General features: G+C 36.6%; 1 protein-coding gene across 3 annotated transcripts in view; it reads left to right on the top strand.

The window, feature by feature from the left end:
* The window catches only part of LOC308499240 (CD302 antigen-like), a 112,475-nt gene that overhangs the window by 62,058 nt on the left and 33,857 nt on the right, over positions 1 to 16,560 (top strand). For 2 of the 3 annotated variants that reach the window (XM_081052294.1, XM_081052295.1), the window contains 5 exons: positions 1,162 to 1,330; positions 4,989 to 5,138; positions 8,126 to 8,248; positions 9,608 to 9,775; positions 11,574 to 13,983. In XM_081052294.1, the coding sequence (XP_080908420.1) occupies positions 1,162 to 1,330; positions 4,989 to 5,138; positions 8,126 to 8,248; positions 9,608 to 9,775; positions 11,574 to 11,752 (789 nt within the window). In that variant the 3' untranslated portion in view covers positions 11,753 to 13,983. Of the gene's footprint in view, positions 1 to 1,161; positions 1,331 to 4,988; positions 5,139 to 8,125; positions 8,249 to 9,607; positions 9,776 to 11,573; positions 13,984 to 16,560 lie in introns of those variants that run through there. The other variant, XM_081052297.1, reaches the window with a different exon arrangement.

Raw genomic sequence — 16,560 nt, 5'->3', positions numbered from 1 at the left:
ATATTGCATCACCACTTCTGAAACCTATTTGGGGCAGACCAATTGGAAAGCTCGTGAAAAGGGAATAAATAGCACAGGATGAGAAAAGAAACCCGAGTTACCAGTACAAATGGCGGGTCTTCCATTTACATGATGGGTGATCATGAGCAAGTTATTTAATTTGCAAGTTTACTTCCTCACGTGTAAAATTAGAGTGATCATATTTTCCTTAATATAGGATTATATTGGAGATTAACATAAAAATTTACATAAGGTGCCAAGTAAAATTTTTAACGTTAGGACTAATGTGTATTTTCTTCCCATTTTCCCCTTAGAAATTGGCACTATTTGAGAATATTCTGCTGGTAAACATGTCTTTTGTGCCACTATTTGAATCCTATTAATTACTATGTTCATGTACCTATAATAATGCCTAGTATACAAAAAATAGACGTGAAGTCCTAATTTAAATAATCTTTATTTTTTTTATTTATTTTTTTTAAGGAGAGCACAGCTCACAGTGGCCCATACAGGAACTGAACCAGCAACCTTGGTGTTATTAGCACCACACTCTAACCAACTGAGCTAACTGTCCACCTCTAAATAATCTTTAGAACAAAGGGGGAAACATAAAAGAAAGGATGGCAAATTAGTATTATATAATCAAGGAAAAATCAAAAATGATCTTCCCATATGAGTTTCTCGGGAAGTATTTTCCTCTTCCAACCCCTGCTGCTTGATGGCTTCTGTAATATGAAAAAATGTAGCCAGAGACACAAACCACAAAGCTATACAACATAAAAAAAAAACAATACCTAGACTAATATCAAGGTTAGGATTGTAAATCTGTAATTGTGACAAACAGAAGCCATTTGCACGTCATTTAATTTCAAGTGTTATATAAACCCATCATTAAAAAGAATAAATCTAGAGACAGAGTTCCTGTACTCTGTAGAGTGTCTCTAGATTTAAAGTCCTACTTAAATTGTGCCAGAGAAAATGTCTCAAATCAATGCATCAAAAGTAAATTCCCAATTTTATAAATAGGTCCGGACATACAATACTTATAAGCAAATAATTAACACTCCATTCCAATATTTCTTAAAGTATGTGTGTTCTTGTTTATGTTCTTTTTGAAGTCATACATCTGGATTCAGGTTATCTCTGTTATTCTTGAAACAGGGAAGTGAATCAAATTTTGAATGGTCTGATGGCAGTGCTTTTGACTACATCCCATGGAAAGAAAAAAAATCTGTTGGAAATTGTGTTCTTTTGGATCCAAAAGGAACTTGGAATCATGAAAACTGCAAGTCTGTTAAGGATGGTGCTATTTGTTATAAACCTACAAAATGTAAGACTTGATTTCGAATAACTGTATATTTGTTAAAATATGACATTTGTTTTATGCATTTGATTAAGTACTCAAAGGAATTTTTATAAATTTCTAAATAAGTTTTATTCACAAATCCTATAAAAATAATTTTGATACTTTGTAAAAAGAAATAAATACAATATACCCATTTAGGGAATTTGTTCCCAAAAACTTTCTCAGTTGTTCTATCACTAGGTAAGTTTTACTTTGGAATTTGTGAATTTTAATTTCACTTAGCACTGTTTTCAAAGATTGAGATGCTCCTTTTCAAAAAGCGTTCTATACCATGTAAATTAGGGAAGTGCCTCCAGGGATCTACCATATTGATGGCTCTGAGAGTTTCTGTAGTAAAGTCTGTTTAACTTTGTGTAACTATGCATTTTCCAAACTTGATCCTTAAAATCTAAAGGAGGAGCTGCTTCCAGCAGGGGCTGGACTTGGAGTCATCCCTGGTGGTAGAGCATGAACCTTGAGGGAAAGCACGAGGACCTGAGCCATCCAGGAGCTGCAGAGGCATGCAGGACAGGCCAAGAGATGATGATGATGAAACTTCTGAGTCTCAATGCGTGCCCTGTTTTCTGCTCTGAAGAATCCTCAAGAGAAGATGCAACAGTTGGAACTGAACAGAGTCAGGCAGAAGAAAATGTGAAAATCTTATCTTGAGAAACAAGTGAATACAAGAAAGGGAGAATGATATAAAGAATGAGGAATAAAGGCACAATCAAGAACTGACGTCTCAGAAGTTGTCAGGCACAGAAGATAAGTGTAATCTTTCAGGAAAAATATGGAATACATGAGATATAGGATAAGGCACGCAGAAATGGAGAGGACGTCTGTGTTAGAGAAACAGACTTTACAGGATGAAGGAGAATGACAACAAAATCGAACACAAATTCAGTACTGTACTGGGTTGAATAGTGTACCCAAAATTCATGTCTACCTCAGAATGTGACCTTATTTAGAAATAGTATTTGCAGATGTAATTAGTTGAGAGGAGATCATGCTTAATTAGGACGGGCCCTAATTCCAGTGATGGTCCTTGTTAGAAGAGAGACACAGACACACAGAAAGCCATCTGATGACAAAGGCAGAGACTGCAGTGACGCAGCCAAAAGCCAAGGATTGATAGTAGCCACCGGAAGCTTGGATACAGGTACCAAACAGGTTCTTCCTCAGAATCTCCAGAAAGAACCAACATTTTGACGTCTTATTTTCAGTCTTCTAGCTTCCAGAACTGTAAGAAAATAAATTTCTGTTGTTTTAAGCCATCAAGTTTATAGTAATTTGTTATGACAGCCCTGGGAAAGTCATACAAGAGCCAACTTAAAAACTGGATCTTCAAAAAAAAAGAAAAAGAAAATCACAAGTGTCAGTGAGAATGTAGAGAAATTGGAACCCTTATACATTACCTGTGGGAATATAAAATGGTGTGTAGCCACTGTAGAAAACAGTATGCTGATTCCTCAAAAAATTTAGTCTAGCATTACCATATGATCCAGCAATTACACTTCTGGGTGTATACCCAAAAGAAGTGAAACCAAGGATTCGAACAGATATTTGTAGAACTGTGTTCATAGCAGCATTGTTCACAATAGCCAAAAAGTGGAAGCAAGCAAAGTGTCCATTTATTGATGAATGGATAAGCAAAATGTGATATATACATTCTATGGGTATCATTAGCCTTAAAATGGAAGGACATTCTGACACATAATACAACATGGATGAACCTTGAAGACTTTATGCTAAGTGTAATAAGTCAGTCACAAAAGGACAAATACTGGGTGATTCCACTTTTATGAGCTATCTAGAGTTGTCAAATTCATAGAGACAATAAGCAGAATGGTAGTTTGCCAGGGTTGGGGGTGGGGAGGAATGGGGAGTTGTTTTTTAATGGGTACAAAGTTTCCATTTTGTAAGATAAAAATGTTCTGGAGATGGATGGTGATGATTGCCCAATAATGTGAATGTACTTAATGCCACTGAACTATGTACTTAAAAATAGTTTTGATGGTAACTTTTATGTTATTTTACCACAATTAAAAAAAAAACACAAAAAAACCTGACTCTTCTTAAACAGGAATAGAACAAACAGCATAATGCTGGCCCTTGCAAGAAAAAAAAATGCAAGAGTTGGAAGCAAAATTCCATGAATAGCAGTAAAGAAAGAAAATGTTTGCAGCCTAAAACTGCCCAGTTGCAGACTGGATTAGAAACAAATACACTTTAAAGATAAGGTATTTCCATATTTTCCCAGTATAAGAAGATTTTTCTTAAAAAGCCAAGCCATTCAGAAAAGTCCCCCAGGCCTAGACATGCATTGGTAGCCAATGTTCAACATATGCTTTGCACCTAATAAAGCAACCCACATCATTGCTTTGGTGCAACGATGGAGTTGTCAGCCGTATATTTTTGGGACAGCATCGCAAGGTGGTAAAAGCAAGAACTTGCTAGTAACATCTCCCTCCAGCATTAATGAAGAGGTGTCACAAGTCTCACAGACTTTACAAATGAATTTTCAAATGAGCTTTGATCATCAGCCACTAGGAAACTTATCTAGGAGTTATCAACTGTCAAACTGAAGGAAGACTTACAGCTCAAACTAAGGGCATGAGTGGAAAGAATGGAGGCAAAAACCAATCAATTAAGCAAAGTTCAAAGAAGAATCAAGCCCAGCTGGAGAAACAGAAGACAGAGAAGCAGAAGGAGGAATTAAGAGCCATCAGAATGAAGCCCCCTTGATGCAGAAGGAAATGGCAGAAGCCATTCTTTTGGAGTCACAGGGACCACACATAAGAACTCTACCAAATTGAGAGGCAGAAGAGAGAAAAGCAGGGAAAGCCTTCAGTAAGTGAAGGACATACAAACCATACATACTGTTTACAAAGCAATTGTTTGCGTTGACATTACTGACTAGACCAGGTCAGATATTTGATTCAAATAATCTGTACCTCACCAATAGGATGTTGACAATTTCCTTTCCAGTTCTGATACTCTCTTCTGTTGGAATTAATAATGGGTATTAAGAGGTGCCGGCTTCGTTACACAAGCTCTGGTGTTATACAGCACAATTAAAAATTAAACCGTTTAAATGGAAACCAGGGGAATTTTAAGAGCTGAAAAGCCATACCTACTCTTTTTGTTTGTTTGTTTGAGACAGATTTTGCTTTGCTGATATATTGCACTTTGTAAATATACTACCAAATTTTCACTTGTGATTATGATTTTTCAAAGTAGTTCTGTATATGGCAAGGTGAAATTAGGTTTAAATTATCAAAATAAAAAAGAATCTAAAGAAAAAGAATTTTAATTATTATTTCAAAGTAGGTACAAGTCTGCCTAGCCTGTCTTTGTTTTTTTCTATTCTGCCTTTCCAATTGTTTTTACTTTAGTCTAAATCCATCTGAGAGAGCTGAGTACTTTCCTCTGTCTTCTAAGTTTTAAAAATAGTATTCCAAAAAGCTACTTAGAAGGTATATACTCTTAGAGTATGGGCTGTGGCTTCCTCTGATGTGTGCACTGAATTGAATGCTTCTTGCCCACAGAAGCCACAGTTCCAAATAGGGGCATTTAATGAGATTTTTAAAAGTCAGTCATCTTTTTCTGTGCACTTTGACAGTTATCTCTCACATTTTTATAGCTAAAGAGATGTCTTCTCATACAACCTCATCGAGATGTCCAAGAACAAATGGGAACGAATCACAGTGGATCCAGTACAAGGGCCATTGTTACACGGCTAACCAAGCATTGCATAGTTTCTCAGAAGCCAAACAGTTTTGTTCAGAAGTTGGTGAGTTAAAATGTGTTGATTTTTCTTTGACTCGATAATCATTGAAATTATTCATAAGGAAATATTTTGAAACAATGTTTATATTTTTGAAAATATCTTTAAAGCACTCACTATTTTTAATAGTGTTATAACCTAAATGCCCGTTATAAACTAAATGTGGTGAGGAAGTGGTCAAGTATTTTATGAGTTCAATGGAATATTGGAATAGCCATTTAAAAAGGTCAATAAGTATATGAAAAATGAAAGTAAGTGGGAAGAAGTAGCATAAAAATTGCTAAGTGAACTGTTTTGTGAAAATACTGACAAGTGAAATGGTTTTAAATATAGCTGGATGTGCTTAGATGAAGGGATTAAGAGGTAAATTTTTTTGTAAAGTTGGTTAAGTAGTAAACACAAAATTGCAGATTTTCCATTACTTAGTTATTAATAAGTAAACTTAGCCTGACCAGGGTAACAAATCAAAGAAACATGGTTTGTTTATCCATTCTGCAATAGGAATGGCTTACATTGTCTGAACACCATAAGGGATCAAATTTAACTATTTTAGAAAGAGTGGCAATGATTGACTCTCCCCCAGGATAAATTTTAGCCAATAGTATATGTGAAATGACTTCCAGGAGACTATCTCGAGTAATTCAGAGACCTGCATCCTTAGGTAGCAATTTAGCCAGGCAGATGGCATTTATCTCATTTATTTTGCTAAGTATTGTGGAGATTTTTAAATCTCCTTATTACTACAGGGTGGGAACTCTTGTGTGGGAATTGTTCTGTGTTATACGTGTGTGTGACACACACACACGATGGAAACTATTGTGAGTTATCTATATGTTCTGGCAGTCAGAAGCTTCTTGCTTCTAAAGGAGAAAATAGAAAGGTTTATTTTCATTGCATCGTGGGGATTAAACACCTAAGCCTGGAGGCAAATAGGTCTGGGTTCAAATCCCAACTCTCATACTTATAGCTGAGGGATATTGTAGAAGTTACATAATTATTTCTCTTTTTTATCTGAAAACAATAAGAACAAAAATACAGTTGACCTTTGAACAATGAGAAGGTTAGGGGCACTGACACCCACGCAGTCAAAAACCCACGTATAACTTTTGAAGCCCCTAAAATTTAACTACTGGCGTTCTTTAGTATCCAAGGGTGAATCCTAGGCCCCCCATGGATACCAAAATCCACAGATGCTCAGATGCATCATGCATATATATATATATATATATATATATATATATATATATATATATATATGTAGTGGAATAGAACCAGTGCATACAGTTGGCCTTCTGCATCCACAGGTTCTCAACTATGGATGGAAAATACTGTTTTTGATCCGAGATTGGTTGAATCTGTGGATGCAAAACCCAGGGATATGGAGGACCAACTGTATATTGAAAAAACATCTGTGTATAAGTGGACCCACGTAGTTCAAACCCATGTTCAAGGGTCAACCACAGTACTTACTTCAAAGTTTGGGTAAAGGGGTAAAGGTTGGGTTGTTGTAGTTAATGAATAAATGAGAGAATGCATGCAAATGTAGCACAGTGCCCTGCAAATAACATTATTATTCATATTATTACAAAGATTGAAATTGACTTTCTAACTCTATAATTCGCTAGCTGCGTAAACCTAACCAATTTACTTAATCTCCTTGAGCCTCAGTTTCCTCTTCTGTAAAATAGTAATAATACCTCCTCTACAGGATTATGTGATATGATATTAAAGATAACATAGAAAGTACCTGCCTGCACACTGTGGTGATCTATAAAGGAATAAAGGCTTTCCTTTGCCCTTCATTAAATCCCCCCACCACAAAAGTTCAAATATGGAGAGGCTTATTGCTGCTGAAGATTATTTGATTCCATTTAGGATTGATTTCCACGTTTAGTTATTAGCTTAATAATTCCTTACTTTTGCTGGTGATAGCACCATTTTTCTATGGGTTTAGGGTGACCTATCAAACTTCAAGAATACTCACTCTTTCAATTCCATATGATTAGGAACTTAACAATGGACATGACCAGTGCATTTACGTATCACATAATATTACAAGGAAGGCTAGAGGCCAGCCCAGTGGCTCAGGCGGTTAGAGCTCCATGCTCCTAACTCCGAAGGCTGCCGGTCCCATTCCCACATGGGCCAGTGGGCTGTCAACCACGAGGTTGCCAGTTCAATTCCTCGAGTCCCGCAAGGGATGGTGGGTTCTGCCCCCTGCAACTAAGATTGAACACCTTGAGCTGAGCTGCCTCCCAGATGGCTCAGTTGGTTGGAGCGCATCCTCTCAACCACAAGGTTGCCGGTTTGACTCCCACAAGGGATGGTGGGCTGTGCCTCCTGCAACTAGCAACGGCATCTGGACCTGGAGCTGAGCTGCGCCCTCCACAGCTAAGACTGAAAGGACAACAACTTGAAGCTAAGTGGCACCCTCCACAACTAAGATTGAAAGGACAACAACTTGACTTGGAAAAAAAAAAGTCCTGGAAGTACACACTCTCAGTAAAGTCCTGTTCCCCTCCCCCCAAAAAAAAATCTTAAAAAAAAAAAAAAAAGAAGGGAAGTCTAATGCTGTTCAATATCCCAAACCTATTTGCTTTAATTTTAACAGAAGCAAATTTATACAGAAATGGCTGTTGAGGAAAGAGTGCTGAAAATCTATAAGGAAACACATCTTTATACCATCACATACCCCACTGCTCATGATTAGCTGTTGATACACAAAGGTCTTACTGGTTAGGCAGTTCCAATATCAAAAAAGATTACCAGGTAAACATTTTGAAGAAACATAAAATTTCTAAGTGCAAAGTTTCAATCTAGAAACATTTCTCACTTTTTTTACAAAGCTATTATCTGCGTAAAGTTTGAATTTCTCAATGATCTTGATCATGATAGTTGTTTTTGTTTTTTGTTTTTTTTCCAAATGGGTGGTTGAGAATAAACCACTAATTTGCATGAAGCTAATTAGTTTGGGGGTTGTTTTCCTTCAACAGATCATTCTGCAGTTATTGTTACTATAGAGGATGAAGATGAGAATAAATTTGTGAGCAGACTGATGAGGGAACATAATAATATTACCATGAGAGTTTGGCTTGGGTTATCTCTACAGGCTGTCGGTAAGTGACATCTATATGTGTGCTGTACTCAGGGTTCTAACTTGTTTAAATACCAAGTCAGTCTTGCTGAAGAATGTCAAGTGGTGGCTGATTCACATACTTCTTATTGATGAATAAGCTAGGTCTGCTGGCTGTTTGGGAGGCTTATAAATTCCCAATGAATAAGGGAGTGACTTACTAGTAATGATGGAAAACTAGTAAGTGATGGAAAACACTAAAGAAATAGAAAATCAGTTGACATCAACTGGAGTTGTTCTAGAGGCTTAAGATCAACAGGATATTTTTTTTCTTCTACAGCAATATCTGTGTCCCTGGACCCCTATAATCATTCCCTCACTTACTTCTCTTAGAGTTCTCATGTCTATCACCCCATGTTTTCCAGTTTTTAACAGTTTTTCTGTTATTCAGAAAGTTTTCTTCTTGTTCCCTTTCCTTTTAGAACATTTTTACCATAAAGCAAAATTAAATCTGAATGGTGATTTTTTTTTTCAAAACAGTTTAGTAAAATTACAGAAAATTTGTTCAAAAAGATTTGTGGAAGAATTTTTAAATAAGGAATAATACCATGTTTCTCCGAAAATAAGACCTACCCGGACAATTAGCTGTAATGCATCTTTTGAAGCAAAAATTAATATAAGACCCGGTCTTATTTTATTATAAACACGGTATATAAACACGGTAGCTACAGAGTTTGAGTGAACTTGGAATTGATAAAGAATGAATTCAGAGTACAAATTTGATAGACTAATAGGAAATCTGTTTAACATTTTATGCAAAGTTGAATTCTAAATAATTAAAATAAATATGAATTCCAAAATATTAAGTACTTGTCAAAAAGCGAATGGGTTCAAAGTTGACTGGCTAAATGAATTGTAAATTGTGTTTATGCTATAACCACAAGGTGGTGCTATCTCAGCTGGAAAATAAAAATGGAGTCATGGTGGGGAGGACCCTGATGGACTGGTCCTTCCCCACCAGCATATCTTTAATGATAGGAGCTTTTTAATTGGAGCGGGAGAGGGAGGGGGATATGGGTCTTTAGCAATCTGTCTCTCACACAATAAATATGTAAGAATTCTGCACTTTAATCAAAACACTACATTCTGTGTCAATATTGTTTAATAGAACTTTCTGCAAAGATGAAATTGTTCTGTGTCCATGCTGTCCAATACACTAGTCACTAGCCACATATGGCTATTGAACACTTGAAATGTGACAAGTGCAACTGATAGACTAATTTTTAAATTTTTTCACTTTGAATAAATTTCATTTTAAATAGTGACCGAGTTGTATGAGCCACATGCCTTTTTACCTTAGTAATTTCATGACAATAAACATGTATTTAATTTCTTTCTTTAGATCAGTCTTGGAATTGGTTAGATGGATCAAAAGTGACATTTGCCAAATGGGCAAATAAACGTAAGAGTGATGGTGGAAAATGTAGCATTTTGTTAGCTTCAAATGAAACGTGGATAAAAGTTGAATGTTCACGTGGCTATGGAAGAGTTGTCTGCAAAGTTCCTCTGGGTAAGTATGTAACCTGTCCTTGGGAACATTTTTGCAGACCACGTTAGGACATAAATGTACAATTCAGTAATATGCAAAGTTTTGTACTTGATCCTGAAGTATTTAATGCTTAAAGCATTATCAAAAAGTATCATTAAGTCATGGAGATTCTTTCCCTCGGAAAAATAGTTTACAAGAGACAGTAAATGCACAAGATGCCTAGGACTTCCAGAGGAAACTGTAAACAACCTAAACTTTGTACAATTCCTTTGTAAGAAAAATGGAAGCTGCCAGAGTATTAAGATCATTTCTTTGAAAATGTTCTTAAGGTGTATTTTATTCTATAGTTTGAATATGTAAAAGCTGAAGCTCTGGCTCTGCAGTTTGCTTCCTTTCTCTTCATTTGCTTAAAACTCATGAATAACTTAATAACATTGCAAAACTGGATGTAATTACTTAAAATGCCCTGGGTATCTAGGAAATCATGATTTGAATTCATCTTTCATCATGAGTTGATATATAAAATAACCGTAAAAATCTTATCTTAATAAGTTCATTTCTAGAGAAAGATCTCTAAATTTTTCACAGCAACATTTTTAAAGATCTAGGATAAAAATGTCTATTTTGGTGCACAAATATTAAAGATAAAACCCCAATTCTAGGTTATCAATATCTACATAATCGTGCATTGACAGCAAATATTTTGAGTGTCTACTATATGTCATGCTGTGTTCTATGTGCTGGGGTACACCTGTGAAAAAGACACATAAAACATGTTTTCTCACAGGATTTACAATCTGGTCAAGGAAGCCAGATAATAACCAAGCATGTCCATTTTTAAAAGGGGAAATTTTAAATAGTTATAAACTGTGTGATTGAGATCGGGGGATGGCTACTCTGGGTTATCAGGGAAGATGGCTAAGAGCAGGAGACTTTGAAGCTGAGATCTGAAAGGCTGGCCAAGCAAACATTAGGGGAAGAAGCTCACTGGGCATAGGTACCAGTTGCAGCAAAGAGCCTAAGGCAGAATGAGCCTGATGAGTGTTCAGGGAAGAGCTGGAAGGTAGGCCAGGGCCACCTTCCGGGCTCCCGAAGCAATGGTCAGGAGTTCAGGTTGTATTCTGAGTGGAATAGAAAATGACTGGCAGGTTTTGGGGGGTAGTGGGAGCAAGGTTAGGGTGGTGTAAACCTAGAATTCTGTTTTGGCTATTTTTAACTGTCCATATTTCCATATGGAATGTATAGTATGCTGTTGGATGTATGAGAGAGAAGGGAGATTAGCACAGAGATGCTATTAAAGGCATTGGACAGAATGAGTCCATCTCGGCACTATGCAGAGAAGGGGCCTGGGACTGCATTTGAAACTGAAAAGCTAGGAACTAAATGAAGTCATCCTAAAGGCTTAAATCATTTTAGAGCAAATGATATTTTATTTGGCTCTTGGTAGGTTAAACACAAAAATTTACAGCTTTTAACAATTTGCTGTCAAAGCAAGGTAATATACTGAGAGTGATGTTCTCAAAAGGGTGATGGGAAGGAAAAGTGAGAATAATGATAGTGCTCGAATGTCTTTGGAAGAAAATTGCTGTAGCAATGAAGAGAATTTGAATAAAAAGGAAAACAGTTGAAAATGACAAGAAGCACTTGTCATTTGATGTGTTTGATGAGTTTGAATTCTGTATTCATACTATGAAACAATCAGGAACTTATTGTGTCTAATTTGTGAAGGGTTTACATATGTGACACACAGCTGAATGTATACAGTCAATAATGATCACTTTTATATTCTCTCCTCATGTTAAACCTTTTCCTCTTCTAGGCCCTGATTACAGAGGAATAGCTATCACATTTGCTGTGCTAAGTGTCTTAGCTCTCATCAGCGGACTGATTTGGTTCCTCTTCCAAAGGAATCATTTGCACTGGGCAGGATTCTCTTCAGTTCGATATGAACCAGGAGTGAATGAAGATGAGATTATGCTTCCTTCGTTCCATGACTAAATTCTTCTAAAAGTTTGCTAATTTGCACTAATGTTTTAGGAAAAATGAGCCATTTGAAATTTTCCCAGTGTCAGTATTTACAATGTTCCAAAATAGAAGTCGTAAGTACTTGTTCAGTTGTTTAGTTGCTATTCTGGTATCCATGTTTAATTATCTACAAAAAAAGCCATGTATATAACTCTATTTAATAGAATGGAGAGTAACCGAAGCTGAAACGAAAGTCCAAATTGTTTGTAGGGTAATAATTTTAATGCATATTTTCTGGATAAGAATGTGATTGATGACTGGACTATGTGTGTTTTAATGGCATTTTAACAAAACTTCTTAGAAAATTTAAATTGACACATTAAGGTCACACATCTCCCTTTTAATTTTTATGAACATCTGGCCAAATGCAAAATTAGTACCTCAAGGTAAAAACACAACTGTAAATAATATCAACATTGTTTTAAAATAGTCACTTGTAGCATTTTGGGGAAATTTTTAAACAATGAGGGACATGCTTATTTTTACACAACAAAATGATACCTCTTGGCAAGATGCTTCTTACACTATTCAAAATATATTTCATACCGAATTACATTTCATACCAAGTTAAATGTAAAAGTTTTGTTCTGTTCATAATTATTCATAAAACAATGGCTTTTAAAGATTTAGTATTTAATATTTTTCTAAAGTGTGGGAACATTATTTGTAGATTGATTTTTCTTTTGTCTTTTCTTATGTACAAATCATACCTGTTTCCTTTTTAAAGGGAATCTGCTAAGAGTTTTTGACAATTTTATGATTTATATACTTTACTTTTGACTAAGAAATCTTTATCACTTTGTTGCCTTTTTACATACGCCAAAGAGAAGGGGTCTGTGAAAGAAACTATATATCTTGCGTTTGTAAAAATGAAAATTTTACAATGAAAGTCTAAACCTTGTGATTACTACTAAAATATTTAAAGTTATGAATGATTAAGGAAATACTGTTCTGTGGTTATCACTTTAAATTTTACCACCTATGGGTGGCGCGTTAGCTCAGTTGGCTAGACGGTGGTGCTGGTGGCACCAAGGTTGCCGGTTCGATCCTCTCCTGGGCCACTGTGAGCTGTGCCCTCCTTAAATAAATAAATAAACAAACAAACCAATAAATAAATAAATAAATTTACCACCTAGAATATATTTTTTAATAATAGCTTGCACTGGACATGGTGAATGTTTTATTCAGTTTTTAACTTATATTTGTACGTTAGAATATTTTTGTATAAAAATCCATAGATTTATTTTAAAGTTTAGAATGTTTACACGATGATAACTTTGTAAATAATTTTCTCAGACAGTTTTAGAATAGTCTAAAACTTAGATAGTATTGTTGTTTTGAAATATTTTTTATTAAATTTGGTAGACTAGTTCTCTTGGCCTATGACCTGTACAGTTTTAGTCATTAAGGCTTTCTTCAAAGAAATGAAGAAAAATACAGCTATACGAGTGTGTAATAGTGATGCTGTAAAAGTGGTGAGCTTGTATCTACCCCAAAAATATAAAAGCATTTCTCTATAGAGACAATTGTACTCCAATGTTCATTGCAGCTTTGTTTACGGTGGCCAAGACATGGAAACAACCAAAATGTCCTTCGATAGATGAATGGATAAAGAAGTTGTGGTACATATACACAATGGAATACTATTCGGCGTTAAGGAAAGATGATATAGGAGCATTTGTGACAACATGGATGGATCTTGAGAGTATAATGCTAAGTGAAATAAGTCAGACAGAAAAAGCAGAGAACCCTATGATTTCACTGATATGTGGTATATAAATAAAAAAGAACAAGACAAACAAATGAGAAACAAAAACTCATAGACACAGACAATAATTTAGTGGTTACCAGAGGGTAAGGGGGTGGGGGGTGGGTGATGAGGGTAAAGGGGATCAAATATATGGTGATGGAAGGAGAACTGACTCTGGGTGGTGAACACACAATGGGATTTATAGACGATGTAATACAGAATTGTACACCTGAAATCTATGTAAATTTACTAACAATTGTCACCCCAATAAAAATACAACCTAAAAAAAAAAAAAAGTGGTGAGCTTGCTGGAAAAAAAATGTCTCTAGGTAGGGCTTTATTATGTTAGGCATATAGTATGACAAGAAATAATGTCTAGCTATTGTAAAATAAAAACGGCATCCTTTAGAATTTGTGTATTTTTAAAGAATAAATATAATCATGCTTACATTTCTGAATGTTTGATTTTAGTCCCTTTTTCCAATTCCTCCGAATCAGCGTTTCTTTTAACTATCAGATCAGTAGAAATTCTATTTATGGTACCCTTACTTCTCATTCTTTGTGCTTGCCTCAGGAGAGCCTGTCCACTACCTCCCCCACCCAAAGGCATTCATCAACCCCTTCTAAGTCAATGCTTCAAATATCTAGTTCCAGGTTCATATTTCCAACTCTTACCAGACGATCTCCATGAAAGTCCTTCTCACCATGACCAGAACTGTGTTCTCTTCCCTTTTTCTCCCTATACCAGATGTCTCAGAAGAATGGAAGACAGCCTTTTCTAGTCTCCTCTAACTAACCCAACCCCCACATGTGGTCTAACAAAACTGATCTCTCAAAATGAGGCACCTAAAAAAGCAAGCCAATAGACATTATAATGATCAGGTGTAGCAGACAAAATTAGACGTGGTACCAATGACCACCCTTTTTTCCCCCTTCTCCACTCCATCCCCCCAACACATAGCATGTTCCCCTCCCTGATTCTAAGGCAAGACATTTTAATTAGCTGGGAATTCTCCCTTGCAAATAAATGGCTGCTGTAGTATTGCAACCTCCAATGCTGACCCCATCGCTAAATTATGCTAGGGAAAGTTAGGAATTCAGATTCCTTTATCTTGAGTTCATGTAATCCTAACACCCTCTTGCAGAAACAAAGATCTAATTGTTATTAGTTCAACTACTTTATCTTCCTTAAGAAGACAAATTTTAACTGAATCTTAAAGACATTTTTTTCCTACAAGACCTCATGATTTGTACAAAGTTACCTCTAATTCCCTGTGTATTCCACATTAAAACATTCTCACAATATCTACATCTCAACAAATGTAGTACACAAGTATTTCTCTTTTTTTTCCAAGCTAAATTAATCACAAGCAAATTTTTAGAAACTTGTTTCTATTTCCCCAACCAGTTTTTCTTCTTATATTCTTTCAGTTTATACGAAGACGCAATACCCCACGTCTCCCAAGCTAGAAATTCAGAAGTCACTCTCAAATCCTATTTCTCATTTCGGTAATCCAACAGTTCTGTCAGTTTTACCTCAGACTTCTCACAGAGTGGCTATGTCCATTATTAATTGTCTTAGTTCGCCTTTATCTTTTTTTTCTCCCTGGATTATTTGCATTGTCCTTGTTACTGGTCTTCCTCAATAGCCTTCCTTCTTCGCCCCATTTTCTCCACACCTGGGCCCAGGGGAGCTCAAAAACATAGAGGGTGAGTCCCCTCTGTTTTTGCTCTGAAGTTATCTCTGCCTAACCATCTTAAGCCAAAAGGGAGCTCAGCAATGCCCAGCCCAGGGTCCTTCCCCAGGGACCTCATGTGGGCTGATGGTCCATCCTGAGACATCTTAGGGTTTTGATTCCCTGGCCAATTACCTTTTTAATGCAATGTAGGATCAAGTCAGTATTGCTCCAATTGCTAAACAACAGAGAGGCAAAGTCAGATAAAAGCGACTTGCCATGCAGGGTGTCATGTGGGGTCTCTGGTCCCGCTCCCCACATAAGAACACAGGACACAGTGAGGCCAAAAATGAACACCCACGGAGCCATAGATAGGGGAATCATACCACTATAGTCTCACTGATGGCTGGGTTGGAGACACAGGAAGCAGGAGCCACAGAATCCGCAATCCACATTCCGCCATACTCTGCCGCTTGCTAGCTGCAATCCACTATGCTGACTGCAATCCGCGCTTGCCAGCCACCATCTTCTTGCTAGCCCCCATTTTCTGCTAGCGTAGCCACGGCAGTTATATAAGTAGCCAACGGCTCACTGGTTACAGCTGACGGCCAACTAGCCACAGCTGACGGCCATCTACTACCTGAGCCAGCACCTTTCCATGAGAGCCTGGAAACTGCTCTCTGGAGCTCTGTCCCCACACAACTCTAGGGATGAGGGAAATACTAGTGATCTTAGCCAATGGAAATGCTGCAGAATCCACATGCAAGTGAGCTGAAAAGTGAAAACGAAATTAGGAAATGGGGAACATGAGAATTTGAGAAGTATGGGAAGGAGAAGGACTGGGCCATAGGTACAGGGAGAATGAAGGTTGAAGAAGGTTTTTTTCCCAAAGGAGAGGGGAAAGAGATTCATTAGTTTAGAAGCTGAAAGGGGAAGAAATGAAAACAGTGGACAGAGAGAAGATGCATGGGAGATTGGGGGAGCCATTAATACAAGACCTGGGAAAAGATGGGATGAAAAGGGCAGTTCTAATCCCAAAGTACATGATATATGATTTTGAGTGTCTTTATGCTTACTTGCCACCTGTACATCTTCTTTGGTGAGGTGTCTTCATATTATTTGTACATTTTTTAATTGTTTGTGTTTTTACGGTTGAGTTGAAACTCAATTTTAAAGGACTCTATTGCTAATGGCATGAGGCTCTGTCAGGGCTTAAATAAGGAGCCTGGCCTGACCCTGGTTTGTGCATTGTATTGTCTGGTACCAGGGGCCCTCATATTCAAGTTATAGCTGCATACTTTGACAAGCATAGTTTTTGTTTGGTTTGTTTTTCTGATTTGTTTGTTTTGGCTTAA

The sequence above is a fragment of the Rhinolophus hipposideros genome (assembly GCF_964194185.1).
Source record: "Rhinolophus hipposideros genome assembly, chromosome: 6".
Lineage (NCBI taxonomy): Eukaryota > Metazoa > Chordata > Mammalia > Chiroptera > Rhinolophidae > Rhinolophus > Rhinolophus hipposideros.
Note: the sequence above shows the minus strand (reverse complement) of the source record. Positions and strands in the feature narration are given on the sequence as shown.